At 41.4% G+C, this 17,810-nt stretch overlaps 2 protein-coding genes and 1 pseudogene across 3 annotated transcripts; all 3 read right to left on the reverse strand.

Annotated features, from left to right (window-relative positions):
• Nucleotides 1-5,039: 5,039 nt before the first annotated feature.
• On the reverse strand, nucleotides 5,040-6,966 carry LOC144542876 (E3 ubiquitin-protein ligase TRIM39-like). The gene has a single exon (XM_078290264.1). It carries the CDS (start codon nucleotides 6,759-6,761, stop codon nucleotides 5,361-5,363), a length of 1,401 nt encoding a protein of 466 aa, XP_078146390.1. The 5' UTR covers nucleotides 6,762-6,966; the 3' UTR covers nucleotides 5,040-5,360.
• Nucleotides 6,967-10,779: 3,813 nt separating this feature from the next.
• On the reverse strand, nucleotides 10,780-12,834 carry LOC144542878 (E3 ubiquitin-protein ligase TRIM39-like; annotated as a pseudogene).
• A 1,692-nt stretch (nucleotides 12,835-14,526) lies between these two features.
• On the reverse strand, nucleotides 14,527-16,074 carry LOC144542879 (E3 ubiquitin-protein ligase TRIM39-like). 2 transcript variants are annotated; one of them, XM_078290269.1, is made up of 2 exons: nucleotides 14,924-16,074; nucleotides 14,592-14,726 (listed from the first exon to the last, which is right to left on the reverse strand). In XM_078290269.1, exons 1-2 carry the CDS (start codon nucleotides 15,898-15,900, stop codon nucleotides 14,639-14,641), a joined length of 1,065 nt encoding a protein of 354 aa, XP_078146395.1. In that variant the 5' UTR covers nucleotides 15,901-16,074; the 3' UTR covers nucleotides 14,592-14,638. The 2 variants fall into 2 exon arrangements, with proteins under 2 accessions (XP_078146394.1, XP_078146395.1); XM_078290268.1 differs by having other exon boundaries at nucleotides 14,527-16,074.
• Between the last annotated feature and the right edge of the window lie 1,736 nt (nucleotides 16,075-17,810).

Below are 17,810 nucleotides of genomic sequence, written 5' to 3' on the forward strand. Positions count from 1 at the left end.
TCAGTGAGGAGTGAAGAATAATAAACTCTGTTTCCTGGTTTGTCTCAGGTGAGTCAGGTAAGGGGCGGAGCTTTGTCAGCCCATTTCTCCTAAATGCTCAGCTGTTTACTGTAATAGAGCAGAGCTGAGTTTCATTCCACTGTGTGTGTGTGGTCGGAGGACGCTTGTGAAATGTTAAGAGGGTGCTTTGATTGCACTGACTGGACTGTGTTTTTAGATGACGGCAATGATCTGGACAGCATCTCTGACAAAGTCACCTGTTATATTAATAATTGTGTCGAGTCTGTCATTCCCTGTAAACGAATAAAAATGTTCCCTAATAATAAACCTTGGGTGACAAGGGAGGTTAAAGCCGCTATTAATAGGAAGAAAACTGCATTCTTTAGTGGTGGCAAAGATAAGATTAAAATTGCTCAAAAGGAGCTGAAAGTAATAATCAAACAGGGTAAGCGTAAATATAAGGATAGAGTTGAAGGACAGATGTCCAATAGTAATACAAGGGGCCTTTGGAATGGCATGAAATCTATTACTGGCTATGGGACCAGTAATCCCAGTTTCCTTGGTTCTGGGATAAATGTAAATGAGGCAAACCAGTTCTTTGCAAGGTTTGATGAATTTGATTTTTCTACTTCTCACGAGAGCATCCTCTCATCTCTTGCACAGAGTAGTCCTGAGGACTGTAGCCCAGCTATTGTTATTAATGTTGATGAGGTTCGACAGCAGTTAAGGCGCCTTAAGGCCAACAAGGCAGCAGGCCCTGATGGTGTCCATCCACGCACCCTGAAAGTCTGTGCTGACCAGTTGTGTTCAGTCCTTCATTCAATTTTTTCTTTGTCTCCGTCTTCATCAAAAATTCCAGTAATGTGGAAAACATCTTGTCTTGTTCCAATTCCCCAAAAAACCAATGTGTGTAGTAATCTTACTAATCTGAGACCTATAGCCCTGACGTCGCACATAATGAAATGTTTTGAAAGGGTTGTCCTGGGTCACCTGAGTAGACAGGTCTCAGTCTTTCAAGATGCCTTGCAATTTGCGTACAGGAAGGGTGTGGGAGTAGATGATGCATTACTTTTTATGCTTCACAGCATTTACAGCCACCTTGAAACAACTGCCAGCTCTGTTAGGATTATGTTTTTTGATTTTTCTAGTGCTTTCAATACAATTCAACCACACCTTTTAGCTAACAAATTAATGAATTTTAAACTGCACAACGCAACTATCGCTTGGGTCTTAGATTATCTCTTGTCTCGACCTCAGTTTGTCAGGCTTGACAACAAACTGTCTGACAGTATCTTAACTAAAACAGGAGCCCCACAGGGCATGGTTTTATCCCCTTTTTTATTCACACTCTTTACCGCTGACTATAGGCATAGTCAGGTGTCTTGTCAAATCCAAAAGTTTTCGGATGACACTGCCCTTGTAGGTTTACTTAACCAAGGCAATGACCGGGCCTACAAAAGAGAGGTCGAATCATTTGTCAGCTGGTGTGATGCAATTTTTTAAAAACTGAATGTTGAGAAGACCAAAGAGTTAATTATTGATTTCAGAAGGAAGAAGGAGGAGGTCTTCCCAGTGATAATTAAGGGTCAGCAGATAGAAATTGTCCAGTCTTACAAATATCTTGGTGTCTACCTGGACAGTAAATTAAACTGGAAAAAGAATACTGAGGTTGTATTCAAGAAGGCTCAGTCAAGACTATTCTTCTTGAGGAAGCTTAGATCCTTTGATATTAGCAAGAAGTTTCTTCATGTTTTTTATCAGGGAATCTTAGCTAGTGTCCTCTTTTATGCTGTGCTCTGCTGGGGGGGGGGGGGGGGGGGCAGCATCACTGCGGATGATAAAAATTTTCATTGTCTGGAGGAACAGTCTGAAAATCACTTCTAGCACAAAAACAAAGCAGATTCTGACAATATATTAAAGAAAATAGTCGTTGCTGAAAAGTGTTTAAGTGAATCTCTTTCTTTATGTTTATTAAACCTTTCAGTTTGAACAAGTAGAACACCAAAATCCAGTCGGAGGAAACTTATGCCGATGGAATGAAGAAAATAATGTTTACCAATAATTGTAAATAGGCGAGAAAAGGTGGGAGACAAGACTTTGACAAAGCAGATTCTGCCAATATATAAAAAACAAGTCTATCACTTTTTTTTTTTTTTTTGTGCCTATTTACAATTATTGATGAACAGAGAATCACAGATTTTGGGGTTATATCATGGCCAGGCAGCTACACAACCCAAGGTACTACCAAAGTTCAACAGCACTTTAAAAAGAGCAGGTAGAGGTTCGATGTCTTGCTCAAGGACACAGAAGCAGCTGTGGGGTTTGAACCTGTGATCTTTAGGTTAGGGGAAAGTCTCTCTAACTCTGCTGCCAAAACCTTCTCTTTGACAGCATTGGATGAGTCTGAGTTCAGCTCTTCAGCTTCCGTAGCGATCACTAGCATCATGATAATTCATATTGAAGGGGCTTCCTCATATATTTATGGAAAACCAAAAGCGTCACAATTCATCTCTCTTCCTTCGCTGTATTAACCAGAGACAGTATTATATATAGAGACAGTGTACTTGTTACAGGTCTCAGGATATGAGCCTGTGAAAACAGGAGAAAAGCAAGACAACAGACGCGTGGCTTCTCCGTCAGATTCTTCTCACCTTATGAGAAGATGTAGCAGACGTACACATACCGTAAATCCTCAAATATTGGCCCGGGCCTTTATTTACCTCAACTGCAGAGGGTACCAGCCTTTATTGGAAGCAGGCTTATATTAGAGACAGGCCTTTATTTCTAATTCCCTCTGTTTGATAAGTATATTTGCTCATATTTTAGTACGAAGCCTCCTTGTTTTCTGATCTGCTTCTGTTGGGGTTTGTTAGGTAGACGTTTTTTTGTTACTGCGATGCATTACGATAATTACGGTAATCGACGACGGCACGCTCCAGAGACTTCCGCCGGCCGAGCCATCTTGTGGCACTTGTACGTTACTACAAACTACAGTTACAAACTACAGTTACAAACTACAGTTACATTATATAACTACAAACTACAATTACAAACTACAGTTACAAACAGGCAGCAGGAGTTTACCGGTATCCACCGTTGTTTGCATGTAAGCTGAAGCTAACTGAAGCTAACTGAAGCTAAGAATAGAATGGAGAGGACAGCGGCGGAGAGAGGAGACGGACACGGTCCAGCCATATACTGGTTTTGACCTAGTCTTGTTTCCTTTGTTTTTTACCCCTGCCTGTATTTGAGGCCGGCCTTTATTTGTTGGTGTCGACCACGCCCCGGCCATTATCGGCTTTTAATTGACTACAGGCCACTATTAGAGGATTTACGGTAGTCCATAGTCCAGTGAAGCCACAGTGCAACACTGCCCTCTACTGTCCATACACTTAGTGTGTTTCAATTGGCTTATACACCATACACAAAAAAATACAGGTTAGTATCAAAACCAAATAAAGGAAAATTATTAACACAAATGGGATCACACTTTGTGCATCACACACACTATCAGTTTTGAATGGGAAAATCCGTAACGCTAAAGATGGCGGCTCCGACAACGTAAAACATGTCGTCAGCCAAAGTGGCCAATCGACACACCTTTGTGTGCATATCATTAAGAAAATCCACCAATCAGACATTCAGGTTTACGCAACGACAGAACTTTGTTATTTACGACAACTGATGCAAGTTGGGGGCAACATCAACCGTCTCTGCCAGCAACCGTCTTATTAATACATTTGAATTAATTTAATAACATGATATTCTCAGATATCTAACCGTCAGCTCCTACTGTGGACTGCATGATGACATCACTGCTGACAGGTGATACAAAGACAAATGTATGACGGGAGCCGTAAACCAGATTTGTTTTGAATGTCATAATCTCACAGTTTGGAGCAGCGGTGGATGGCGCTGCGTACGAGCGTCGGTAACTGGAAAAAAGACGTTTTTCTGCGTGATCACACACAACAACAATAGTGTCTGGGTTTTTAAATCAATATGCGTGCTAGTTTATTAAGCAGAGTGAAATAACATACTCACGACTCAAAATGTTTTCCTTCTTGTTGTATAAAAGCACACTAAATAATATAATGAGTAAAAAGGTATATAAAAGTTAAAAATAAAAAAATAAGTAAAACGGATCAAATGAATAAAATGCAAAAATATAAAAATGAAAATGGGTTTAGATCATGATAACCCAAAAGAAAACTTTAAAAATGTTTAAGTGTCTAATAGTCCAAATTTTGTCAAAGTTTCCAAGTTGACATGATGACAACGCTGCTGAAATTACAGTCAGGAAATCTGAACACATTTTCCTCTTAACTTCATTCTTTATTGGTTTTAGATGCAAAGTTATCCAGCAGTAAATGGAGATTACAGTGTCAAGATACATAACCAGTATTTTATATTTTACATTTTGAGAATTCGGCTGATTTTCTTATGCAGAAAGCTTCAGTTCCTAAATCACCAACATTACATGAAGTCTGAATGCAAAATGATGAACTCTGCTGCAGTTTAAATGATTTAACTACAAAGAGAAGACGAGTTACAGTGGAGAGAAACTCTAAGAACCTGGAATAAAGTTAGATCAAATAAATTTAACACTTCAGATGAAGAACCAAAGAAGACAGGATGAACTTTTACCTGCAGTCTAAATATAGAGAAAATTCACTTTAACAGAGTAGATCTCATTGGGGCGTCCTGGTGGTTCAGTGGTCTAAGGGGCGTACCATGTAACCAAGACGTCCTGGGTTTGAATCCGGCCCAGGACCTTTGTCACATGTCATCGCTCTCTCTCCCAGTCTTTCCTGTCGCTCTCTAATTTCAGTGGTCCAATAATAAAGAAAAAGGCGAAAATGCCCCCAAAAACCCCCCAAAAGACGTACCGCCCAAAAAAAAAAGTAGAGATTGTCTACTTTATTTGAATGTTATTATCATTTCAATATTTATTTGTTTATTTATTTATTTATTTATTTTATCTTTTTTGGTTTTATATTTATTTTTCTTTCTTGTGTTTCATTTGCTTCAATAATCTTTTTAACACTTTGTGATTTCCTTTTATGTTTTTATATTGTTTTCATATTTGTGTTACTTCTTGTTGTTGTTGTTATAGATGTCATCCACATCACCATGACAGCTACATCATCATCAGGACAACATGGGCACATCTTGATGACATCACAGATTAGAGACTTGATTATATTCACTGACTGTCATAAAAATAAGAATAATGGATGTATAATGTTTGTATAATGTATCCTTAAAATGAGAGGGATTCCTCTAACAGAAATGGATTTCTTGTGTATATGACATCATCATCTTCATCATTATAAACATCATCATCATCATCATCATCTTTAACTGTGCTGTTCCACTGTTACAGAGACCTTCACTGGTAAAATCTTCAGAGAGAGTTCATCCCCAGTGGCAATGTAAGGAAACAGCCTGTCAGTGAAAGTGTGTGTGAAGGTGTGTATGTGTGTGTTAGTATCAGGATCAGAGAATGACAGCTTTCCTCTGTTCCAGTCCAGATGCAGTCTGATCCTCTGGAGCTTCTTCTTCACTGGGAGAACAGTGTCTGGATCTGATGTGGAGACTGCTCCGTATTCACCATCATAGAACCTTATTCTCCATAATCCAGACTGTATGTTTCCCTTCCTCTGGACAGACTCTGCTGCCACACCCAGGAACCACAATGTACTGTCTCCAACCTCAACATCCCAGCTGTGAGTTCCTGAGTTAAAGCCCTCAGATCCCAGCACAGAGCAGAAGGTTTCAAACCTCTCTGGGTTTTCAGGAAGCTTCTGTCTCCCTCCACGTCTCACACTGGTCAGATCTTCAGACAGGATGAGTATTGGATGGACAGTGTTGGGGTCCAGAATCACAGGAGTGTAGGAGACCATCTCCTTCATCTTGTCCCAGACTGTGAAGCTCAGGTTGCCCAGGTGTTTGGCCTCGTCTATCAGAGCTCCTGAGACCAGCTGTGGATCCTCCAGCAGGGGGCGCTGGACTCTTTCCACTGTAGCCTTGTAGTTCTGCAGGAACGAGACGTCTTCAGCTCTCAGCTCCTTCTCTATGGCTCTGACTGTGTCTGAAAGAGCTGCTATCTCTCTGCTCAGACCCTCGATCTTCTCCTTCATCGTCCGACTCTTCTGCTCCTCTTCCTCCCTCAGTGCAGCGATCCTGGCCTCCTCTTCCTCTTGTAGAAACTGGTGAAGCTTCTTAAACTCCTCCTTAATCTGCCTCTCTGTGTGTCGGGCCTGGACCTTAATGTGTTCTGCTGTTTGATCACAGTTTCCTTTAACTTTATTAAAGAGCTTCAGTTTCTCCTTTAAGGGCTTCAGTGATTCCTGAAGTTCCTCCTTGTGATCCAGTGCAGCTTCATCGATGGGTCTGATTCTGTGGTCGGTGTGTGTTTTTGAATGCAGACAGACAACACACACTGTCTGCTGATGGTCCAGACAGAAGAGCTTGAGTTTCTCAGAGTGCAGACTGCAGAGAAGCTCAGATACTGCTGAAGCTCTCTGATCTCTCTCCAGTAAGAAAGACTCACACAGGTTCTTTAATGCCAAGTTACGAGGTGGCTCACCGTGTAAAGATATTTCCTTACAAAGTGGACACTCATGTTTTTGTTTCTCTGTCCACCAGCTCTGCAGACAGGCTTTACAGAAGCTGTGGCTACATGACAGGACGACAGGATCTTTAAAGATGTCACAGCAGACAGAACAGGAGAAATCCTCCTCTGATCTGGAAGACATTTTCTCTCTGAGTGAAGCTGAAAACAAACCAGACAGACCGCTCAAACAGGAAGTCAGTCAGTTGTGGCACCACTCCCTCCTCTAGAAAGTTCCCTGAAAGTTACTTTCACTTTGAGTTGTGTTTCTTCTAAAACTCACGTTCAGTGTGAGGAGTCAGCAGCAGGTTGAAGTGGCAGTATTCCCAGTATTCCCAGTATTCCCAGTATTCCCTCCTGTAGCTCTCCTCCCTCAGTGGAATCTTATCGTCTGTCTCTCGGTGTGTGTGTCTCTTCTCAGTGAGGAGTGAAGAATAATAAACTCTGTTTCCTGGTTTGTGTGAGTTGAGTCAGAGAAAGGGGCGGAGCTTTGTCAGCCCATTTCTCCTAAATGCTCAGCTGTTTACTGTAATAGAGCAGAGCTGAGTTTCATTCCACAGTGTTTCTCTCTCGTTGCTCACTGGGTATTGTAGTCTGATAGAGGCTCCAGACAACTAGAGTTTGATTTGGATTTGAAGAGTTTGAACCCAAAATGAGATTTCCAAGAGATTTGTAAATGATCTGAGAGATGAGATATATTCACTGAAGTAACGGCAGTGATAGATGTTTTTCCTTCCCCCCCCCAAAATGAATAAACAGTATCTTGGAAATGAACTGCATTTAAAATCCAGAACACAATAATGATAATCCTGAGATCTTAATTCTTTAAAGGCATGTTGTCAAGTCATTTCTGCCTTGTGAGATCGGCTCCACTGGAGATTTCTGCTGGTCTCCACATGATGAGAGTAGCAGTAGTTTGAATGAGCCTGGAGACAACATTTACTCAGTTTGGGTCCTCACTTAACCAGAGTACCAGTATGTTTTAAAGTTGCTCTGTGATCTGTTGCTCCGGTAGAGGAGATTGGAGAACTGTGTTTTTTTTCTCTCTCCATTCACTGTCATTGTCTGGAGGAACAGTCTGAAAATCACTTCTAGCACAAAAACAAAGCAGATTCTGACAATATATTAAAGAAAATAGTCGTTGCTGAAAAGTGTTTAAGTGAATCTCTTTCTTTATGTTTATTAAACCTTTCAGTTTGAACAAGTGGAACACCAAAATCCAGTCGGAGGAAACTTATGCCGATGGAATGAAGAAAATAATGTTTACCAATAATTGTAAATAGGCGAGAAAAGGTGGGAGACAAGACTTTGACAAAGCAGATTCTGCCAATATATAAAAAACAAGTCTATCACTTTTTTTTTTTTTTGTGTGCCTATTTACAATTATTGATGAACAGAGAATCACAGATTTTGGGGTTATATCATGGCCAGGCAGCTACACAACCCAAGGTACTACCAAAGTTCAACAGCACTTTAAAAAGAGCAGGTAGAGGTTCGATGTCTTGCTCAAGGACACAGAAGCAGCTGTGGGGTTTGAACCTGTGATCTTTAGGTTAGGGGAAAGTCTCTCTAACTCTGCTGCCAAAACCTTCTCTTTGACAGCATTGGATGAGTCTGAGTTCAGCTCTTCAGCTTCCGTAGCGATCACTAGCATCATGATAATTCATATTGAAGGGGCTTCCTCATATATTTATGGAAAACCAAAAGTGTCACAATTCACCTCTCTTCCTTCGCTGTATTAACCAGAGACAGTATTATATATAGAGACAGTGTACTTGTTACAGGTCTCAGGATATGAGCCTGTGAAAACAGGAGAAAAGCAAGACAACAGACGCGTGGCTTCTCCGTCAGATTCTTCTCACCTTATGAGAAGATGTAGCAGACGTACACATACCGTAAATCCTCTAATATTGGCCCGGGCCTTTATTTACCTCAACTGCAGAGGGTACCAGGCCTTTATTGGAAGCAGGCTTATATTAGAGACAGGCCTTTATTTCTAATTCCCTCTGTTTGATAAGTATATTTGCTCATATTTTAGTACGAAGCCTCCTTGTTTTCTGATCTGCTTCTGTCGGGGTTCGTTAGGTAGACGTTTTTTTGTTACTGCGATGCATTACGATAATTACGGTAATCGACGACGGCACGCTCCAGAGACTTCCGCCGGCGGAGCCATCTTGTGGCACTTGTACGTTACTACAAACTACAGTTACATTATATAACAGCAGCAGGAGTTTACCGGTATCCACCGTTGTTTGCATGTAAGCTGAAGCTAACTGAAGCTAACTGAAGCTAAGAATAGAATGGAGAGGACAGCGGCGGAGAGAGGAGACGGACACGGTCCAGCCATATACTGGTTTTGACCTACTCTTGTTTCCTTTGTTTTTTTCCCCAGCCTGTATTTGAGGCCGGCCTTTATTTGTTCGTGTCGGCCATTATCGGAGACCCGGCTTTTAATTGACTACAGGCCACTATTAGAGGATTTACGGTAGTCCATAGTCCAGTGAAGCCACAGTGCAACATTGCCCTCTACTGTCCATACACTTAGTGTGTTTCAATTGGCTTATACACCATACACAAAAAAATACAGGTTAGTATCAAAACCAAACACAAATGGGATCACACTTTGTGCATCACACACACTATCAGTTTTGAATGGGAAAATCCGTAATGCTAAAGATGGCGGCTCCGACAACGTAAAACATGTCGTCAGCCAAAGTGGCCAATCGACACACCTTTGTGTGCATATCATTAAGAAAATCCACCAATCAGACATTCAGGTTTACGCAACGACAGAACTTTGTTATTTACGACAACTGATGCAAGTTGGGGGCAACATCAACCGTCTCTGCCAGCAACCGTCTTATTAATACATTTGAATTAATTTAATAACATGATATTCTCAGATATCTAACCGTCAGCTCCTACTGTGGACTGCACGATGACATCACTGCTGACAGGTGATACAAAGACAAATGTATGACGGGAGCCGTAAACCAGATTTGTTTTGAATGTCATAATCTCACAGTTTGGAGCAGCGGTGGATGGCGCTGCGTACGAGCGTCGGTAACTGGAAAAAAGACGTTTTTCTGCGTGATCACACACAACAACAATAGTGTCTGGGTTTTTAAATCAATATGCGTGCTGGTTTATTAAGCAGAGTGAAATAACATACTCACGACTCAAAATGTTTTCCTTCTTGTTGTATAAAAGCACACTAAATAATATAATGAGTAAAAAGGTATATAAAAGTTAAAAATAAAAAAATAAGTAAAACGGATCAAATGAATGAAATGCAAAAATATAAAATGAAAATCGGTTTAGATCATGATAACCCAAAAGAAAACTTTAAAAATGTTTAAGTGTCTAATAGTCCAAATTTTGTCAAAGTTTCCAAGTTGACATGATGACAACGCTGCTGAAATTAGGAAATTAGTCAGGAAATCTGAACACATTTCCTTCTAAACTTCATTCTTTATTGGTTTTAGATGCAAAGTTATCCAGCAGTAACTGAAGATTACAGTGTCAAGATACATAACCAGTATTTTAAATTTTAAATTTTGAGAATTCAGCTGATTTTCTTATGCAGAAAGCTTCAGTTCCTAAATCACCAACATTACATGAAGTCTGAATGCAAAATGATGAACTCTGCTGCAGTTTAAATGATTTAACTACAAAGAGAAGACGAGTTACAGTGGAGAGAAACTCTAAGAACCTGGAATAAAGTTAGATCAAATAAATTTAACACTTCAGATGAAGAACCAAAGAAGACAGGATGAACTTTTACCTGCAGTCTAAATATAGAGAAAATACACTTTAACAGAGTAGATCTCGTTGAGGCGTCCTGGTGGTTCAGTGGTCTAAGGGGCGTACCGTGTAACCAAGACGTCCTGGGTTTGAATCCGGCCCAGGACCTTTGTCACATGTCATCCCTCTCTCTCCCAGTCTTTCCTCTCTCTCTAATTTCAGTGGTCCAATAATAAAGAAAAAGACGAAAATGCCCCCAAAACCCCCCCAAAAGACGTACCGCCCCAAAAAAACAAAGTTGAGATTGTCTACTTTATTTGAATGTTATTATCATTTCAATATTTATTTATTTATTCATTTTTTTTGTTTTGTTTTATATTTATTTTTCTTTCTTGTGTTTCATTTGCTTCAATAATCTTTTTAACACTTTGTGATTTCCTTTTATGTTTTTATATTGTTTTCATATTTGTGTTACTTCTTGTTGTTGTTGTTATAGATGTCATCCACATCACCATGACAGCTACATCATCATCAGGACAACATGGGCACATCTTGATGACATCACAGATTAGAGAGTTGATTATATTCACTAACTGTCATAAAAATAAGAATAATGGATATAAAGTGTTTATATAATGTATCCTTAAAATGAGAGGGATTCCTCTAACAAAAATGGATGGCTTGTGAATATGACATCATCATCTTCATCATTATAAACATCATCATCATCATCATCATCATCATCATCATCATCATCATCATCTCTAACTGTGCTGTTCCACTGTTACAGAGACCTTCACTGGTAAAATCTTCAGAGAGAGTTCATCCCCAGTGGCAATGTAAGGAAACAGCTTGTCAGTGAAAGCGTGTGTGAAGGTGTGTATGTGTGTGTTAGTATCAGGATCAGAGAATGACAGCTTTCCTCTGTTCCAGTCCAGATGCAGTCTGATCCTCTGGAGCTTCTTCTTCACTGGGAGAACAGTGTCTGGATCTGATGTGGAGACTGCTCCGTATTCACCATCATAGAACCTTATTCTCCATAATCCAGACTGTATGTTTCCCTTCCTCTGGACAGACTCTGCTGCCACACCCAGCCTCCAGTCTGTATTGTCTCCAACCTCAACATCCCAGCTGTGAGTTCCTGAGTTAAAGCCCTCAGATCCCAGGACAGAGTAGGAGTCAACCTCTCTGGGTTTCCAGGAAGCTTCTGTCTCTCTCCCCATCTCACACTGGTCAGATCTTCAGACAGGATGAGTCCTGGATTGGCAGTGTTGGGGTCCAGAATCACAGGAGTGTAGGAGACCATCTCCTTCATCTTGTCCCAGACTGTGAAGCTCAGGTTGCCCAGGTGTTTGGCCTCGTCTATCAGAGCTCCTGAGACCAGCTGTGGATCCTCCAGCAGGGGGCGCTGGACTCTTTCCACTGTAGCCTTGTAGTTCTGCAGGAACGAGACGTCTTCAGCTCTCAGCTCCTTCTCTATGGCTCTGACTGTGTCTGAAAGAGCTGCTATCTCTCTGCTCAGACCCTCGATCTTCTCCTTCATCGTCCGACTCTTCTGCTCCTCTTCCTCCCTCAGTGCAGCGATCCTGGCCTCCTCTTCCTCTTGTAGAAACTGGTGAAGCTTCTTAAACTCCTCCTTAATCTGCCTCTCTGTGTGTCGGGCCTGGACCTTAATGTGTTCTGCTGTTTGATCACAGTTTCCTTTAACTTTATTAAAGAGCTTCAGTTTCTCCTTTAAGGACTTCAGTGATTCCTGAAGTTCCTCCTTGTGATCCAGTGCAGCTTCATCGATGGGTCTGATTCTGTGGTCGGTGTGTGTTTTTGAATCTCGACAGACAACACACACTGTCTGCTGATGGTCCAGACAGAAGAGCTTGAGTTTCTCAGAGTGCAGACTGCAGAGAAGCTCAGATCCTGCTGAAGCTCTCTGATCTCTCTCCAGTAAGAAAGCCTCACACAGGTTCTTTAAGTCCAAGTTACGAGGTGGTTCACTCTTTGAAGATCTTCTGTTACAAAGTGGACACTCCTGTATTTGTTTCTCTGTCCACCAGCTCTGCAGACAGGCTTTACAGAAGCTGTGGCTACATGACAGGATGACAGGATCTTTAAAGATGTCACAGCAGACAGAACAGGAGAAATCCTCCTCTGATCTGGAAGACATTTTCTCTCTGAGTGAAGCTGAAAACAAACCAGACAGACCGCTCAAACAGGAAGTCAGTCAGTTGTGGTATCACTTCCTCCTCTAGAAAATTCTATGAAAGTTACTTTGACTTTGAGTCGTGTTTCTTCTAAAACTCACATTCAGCGTGTTGAGTCAGCAGCAGGTTGAAGTGGCAGTTTTCCAGTATTCCCAGTATTCCAGTATTCCCAGTATTCCCTCCTGTAGCTGTCCTCCCTCAGTGGAAGTCGTGGGTTTGGTCTGAAGGTGAATCTTATCGTCTGTCTCTCGGTGTGTGTGTCTCTTCTCAGTGAGGAGTGAAGAATGACAACCTGTTTCCTGGTTTGTCTGAGTTGAGTCAGAGAAAGGGGCGGAGCTTTGTCAGACCAGACCTGCATTTCATTAGTCATTTAACCAGCCCTCCTTCACTTCCCCTCGGCACTTGGCAATACGTAGCACCATACGTAACACGAGTGGCCACTTGCAGAGCAGGGGGGCGGGGTCCGAGGGGGAGCAGAATATTTGAAACGGAACGCACTTGCCCTTAAGCAGGCCTAATAATTAAGATGAGTTCATTTCATAAATATGTCTAAATCCTCTAAATGTTGTTTGTTTACTTGCATTTATATTTATCACCTGTTCGTGCACCGGAATTGACGGATGATCACAATGCATCCTGGGAAATATGCGCTTGTGAAGTCTACATCGTTGTTGACTCGCTCCCTCGGCCCTCGAAAGGTCGATCTCAGAAAGTTCACTTGAGTTATCAGAGTAATGGAACGACACTTAAGATGGCGACGGGGATTCCCCCGAGGGGAAGTCAACGAGGGGAAGTCAACGAGGGCCGGTTGAAACGACTAATGAAACGCACCGCAGAGCTGAGTTTCATTCCACAGTGTTTCTCTCTCGTTGCTCTCTGGGTATTGTAGTCTGATAGAGGCTCCAGACAACTAGAGTTTGATTTGGATTTGAAGAGTTTGAATCCAAAATGAGATTTCCAAGAGATTTGTAGATGATCTGAGCAATTAGATATATTGAATGATGAACAAAAGGTAATGATAGATGTTTTTCTTTCTTCCCCCAAAATGAATAAACAGCATCTTGGAAATGAACTCTCTCCTGCTGTACTGTCAGTCCCCATCTTAAAGGGACAGCACTCATAACAGAATACTGTTACCTTTGACCATAATGCATACACATCAAGATTAATCACATTTCACACTTGTTAATTTTGATTACAATGATTATTAAACATGATTACAATGATTACTTTGATCAAATGATTATTATGATTTGATTACATGAAGCATAAACTAAGCATGGTTACAAATGCAGTGATTAATTCATTTTTATTGATGCTAGGATTGTATTATAAAAGAAGAGTAACTTTTGAACCTTTGTACACCTTTTATAACCCCAGGTGGTCAGTCCTGTGGATTTATGATTAGCACAGCATTTAATGAACACATTTGAAATGAACATGTATATAACATGTACATGTAGAGTATGAAGAGTCTCCTGTAAGGTGTGATTGGGATGGAAAGTAATAAATTAAGCTACAGATATCAGCATGAGATCCAGACCGGTCTTTACATGAGTAAAAAACAACTTTGTTCAGCAGCTGCTCCCTTTTGGCACATGTGCAGTATGGTGATATTAGACAGTTGTAGGCATGTGCAAGATGAATTCCTTCCTTCTTCATTATGTGATTCTGTCGGGCCTAAATAGATTTGAAAATCTCCCTGTTTCTGGATTCTGTTTTTTTCTTTCTTGTGTTTTATGTGTATTTAATAATCTCTTTAGCATTTTCATGTTTTTATATTTTTGTTGTTTGTTGTTGTTACAGATGTCATCCACACCACCATGACAGCTACATCATCAGAACAACATGGGCACATGTTGATGACATCACAGATTAGAGAGGTAATTATATTCACTGACTGTCCTAGAAATAAGAATAATGGATATATAATGTTTATGTAATGAATTAAAATGAGCGATACTCCCCTTACACCTTTGGTAAAATCCTCAGAGGGAGTGTTTTCGATGTACCAATGAATGGAAACAGCCTGTCAGTGAAAGTGTGTGTGAAGGTGTGTATGTGTGTGTTAGTATCAGGATCAGAGAATGACAGCTTTCCTCTGTTCCAGTCCAGATGCAGTCTGATCCTCTGGAACTTCTTCTTCACTGGGAGAAGAGTGAGTAGATCTGCTGGGGAGTCTGCTCTGTATTTACCATTACAGAACCATATTGTCCATAATCCAGACTGTATGTCTCCCTTCCTCTGGACAGACTCTGCTAACACACCCAGTCCCCACACTGAATTGTCTCCAACCTCAACATCCCAGCTGTGAGTTCCTGAGTTAAAGCCCTCAGATCCCAGGACAGAGCTGTAGGAGTCAAACCTCTCTGGGTTTTCAGGAAGCTTCTGTCTCTCTCCACGTCTCACACTGGTCAGATCTTCAGACAGGATGAGTTTTGGATATGCAGTGTTTGGGTCCAGAATCACAGGAGTGTAGGAGACCATCTCCTTCATCTTGTCCCAGACTGTGAAGCTCAGGTTGCCCAGGTGTTTGGCCTCGTCTATCAGAGCTCCTGAGACCAGCTGTGGATCCTCCAGCAGGGGGCGCTGGACTCTTTCCACTGTAGCCTTGTAGTTCTGCAGGAACGAGACGTCTTCAGCTCTCAGCTCCTTCTCTATGGCTCTGACTGTGTCTGAAAGAGCTGCTATCTCTCTGCTCAGACCCTCGATCTTCTCCTTCATCGTCCGACTCTTCTGCTCCTCTTCCTCCCTCAGTGCAGCGATCCTGGCCTCCTCTTCCTCTTGTAGAAACTGGTGAAGCTTCTTAAACTCCTCCTTAATCTGCCTCTCTGTGTGTCGGGCCTGGACCTTAATGTGTTCTGCTGTTTGATCACAGTTTCCTTTAACTTCATTAAAGAGCTCCAGTTTCTCCTTTAAGGGCTTCAGTGATTTCTGAAGTTCCTCCTTGTGATCCAGTGCAGCTTCATCGATGGGTCTGATTCTGTGGTCGGTGTGTGTTTTTGAATGCAGACAGACAACACACACTGGCTGCTGATGGTCCAGACAGAAGAGCTTGAGTTTCTCAGAGTGCAGACTGCAGAGAAGCTCAGATCCTGCTGAAGCTCTCTGATCTCTCTCCAGTAAGAAAGACTCACACAGGTTCTTTAACACCAAGTTACGAGGTGGTTCACTCCTTGAAGATCTTCTGTTACAAAGTGGACACTCATGTGTTTGTTTCTCTGTCCACCAGCTCTGCAGACAGGCTTTACAGAAGCTGTGGCTACATGACAGGACGACAGGATCTTTAAAGATGTCATGGCAGACAGGACAGGAGAAATCCTCCTCTGATCTGGAAGACATTTTCTCTCTGAGTGAAGCTGAAAACAAACCAGACAGACCGCTCAAACAGGAAGTCAGTCAGTTGTGGTATCACTTCCTCCTCTAGAAAGTTCCCTGAAAGTTACTTTCACTTTGAGTTGTGTTTCTTCTAAAACTCCTGAGTCAGCAGCAGGTTGAAGTGTCAGTATTCCCAGTATTCCCTCCTGTAGCTGTCCTCCCTCAGTGGAAGTCGTGGGTTTGGTGAACTGTGCGTTTGTAGTTCTAGATCCAGAACACAATAACTTCACGTCTTCACTGAGCTACTGAGCCGGCTCAAGTCCATCTTGATTTATCATGCATGTTCTTGTAATGAGTAATTTATTTTTTATTGATGCTAGGACTTTGGCTGCAATAAAGAGTAAATAAATTGAACCTTTGTACACCTTTTATAACCCCAGGTGAACAGTCTGAGGTTTTATGATTAGGACAGCATTCAGTTCATTTGAAGTGAATATGGTTATGCTGGGTGTTTTAGTTATTTGTTACAGGAGGAAGATCACGCAGTGGAGGAGGCTCCACTGTATAAAGTAGGTTTGGTGTTAAGTGTCTTCTTAATAAATATGGTATTGGTAGCAATTTTCATCAATGGATATGCACGTTAAACTGTTATCCCCAAGCAACCGTCAAAACTAATGGTTTGGTCTCCAAGCCCTTTACTTCGCACGACTGACTAATCCGTGCGCACGGATTCCTAAATCCTGCCCACAGATTAGTAAACCTTGCACATGGATTTGTAATATGCACGTTGTATGTTGATAACTTCAAAGAGGGACTTTTAGGCCTATATACAGTGAGCCATAATAGCCATTATGCACCTATAGGCCTATATGTGAACCAGAACCAATGATTGATCACACCAGTAGGTCTAATTTATGATCCAATGTTCGTTCTTCTTATTCCCAAATTGGTGACAATATGAAACCTATTTACCGTATTTCCTCTAATAGTGGAGGAAGTCTCTGGAGCGTGCCGTCGTCGATTACCGTAATTATCGTAATGCATTGCAGTAACAAAAAAACGTCTACCTAACGTACCCCAACAGAAGCAGATCAGAAAACAAGGAGGCTTCATACTAAAATATGAGCAAATATACTTATCAAACAGAGGGAATTAGAAATAAAGGCCTGTCTCTAATATAAGTCTGCTTCCAATAAAGGCCTGGTACCTTCTGCAGTTGAGGTAAATAAAGGCCCGGGCCACTATTAGAGGAAATGTGATAGTCCCTATAAATGATGCTTGTAGAAAAAGCATGTTAATGCATACATCTATAAACGTTATATGCAACTCTATGGGCCACTGTGGTATCCCTCTTTGATGTTATCAGTGTACATATCAATGTACAATGTAAGTAAGAATAACGACTAAAATAAAAGCATAAAACCATATAAATTATCACACTACACAGATGATATCCTTTATTTAACTGATGTTGCATCATCCCTTTCTTATTTGAGCAGTATTTTAACATGCTTCAGCACATTCTCAGGATATAAGGAAAATTGGACCAAGTCAGAGTTTATGCCTTTAAATGATTTAAAGCTACACAAGCGATTTTTTTTCTGACCTCTAGAGGGTGACAGAAACAGCAACACATTTTGTAAACAAATGGCGGCACCTGGGCCCGGTACTGCCAGGGTTTAAGAGCTGCGCCGAGACCACAACAAGGTGCAGAAGGCGCAGAGTCGTGGATGCCAACGTAGCTCGCTAGGCGGTTTAGGAGAATATTATGATCGTCTGTATCGAATGCCGCACCCAAATCAAGTAAGATAAGAACAGAAGAAGAGTTGGAATCTGAGGCGAGGAGTTGGTCGTTTATCACTTTTGTGAGAGCAGTCTCAGTTCTATGGAAAGACCTAAAGCCAGATTCAAAGGGTTTGAAAAGACTATTGCAT

The sequence above is a fragment of the Centroberyx gerrardi genome, chromosome 19 (genome assembly GCF_048128805.1).
Source record: "Centroberyx gerrardi isolate f3 chromosome 19, fCenGer3.hap1.cur.20231027, whole genome shotgun sequence".
Taxonomy (NCBI): Eukaryota; Metazoa; Chordata; class Actinopteri; order Beryciformes; family Berycidae; genus Centroberyx; species Centroberyx gerrardi.

Excerpts from the sequence above, each read along its gene's own strand:
- LOC144542876 (XM_078290264.1), bottom strand. The coding sequence starts at position 6,761 with ATGTCTTCCAGATCAGAGGAGGATTTCTCCTGTTCTGTCTGCTGTGAC.
- LOC144542879 (XM_078290268.1), bottom strand. The coding sequence starts at position 15,900 with ATGTCTTCCAGATCAGAGGAGGATTTCTCCTGTCCTGTCTGCCATGAC.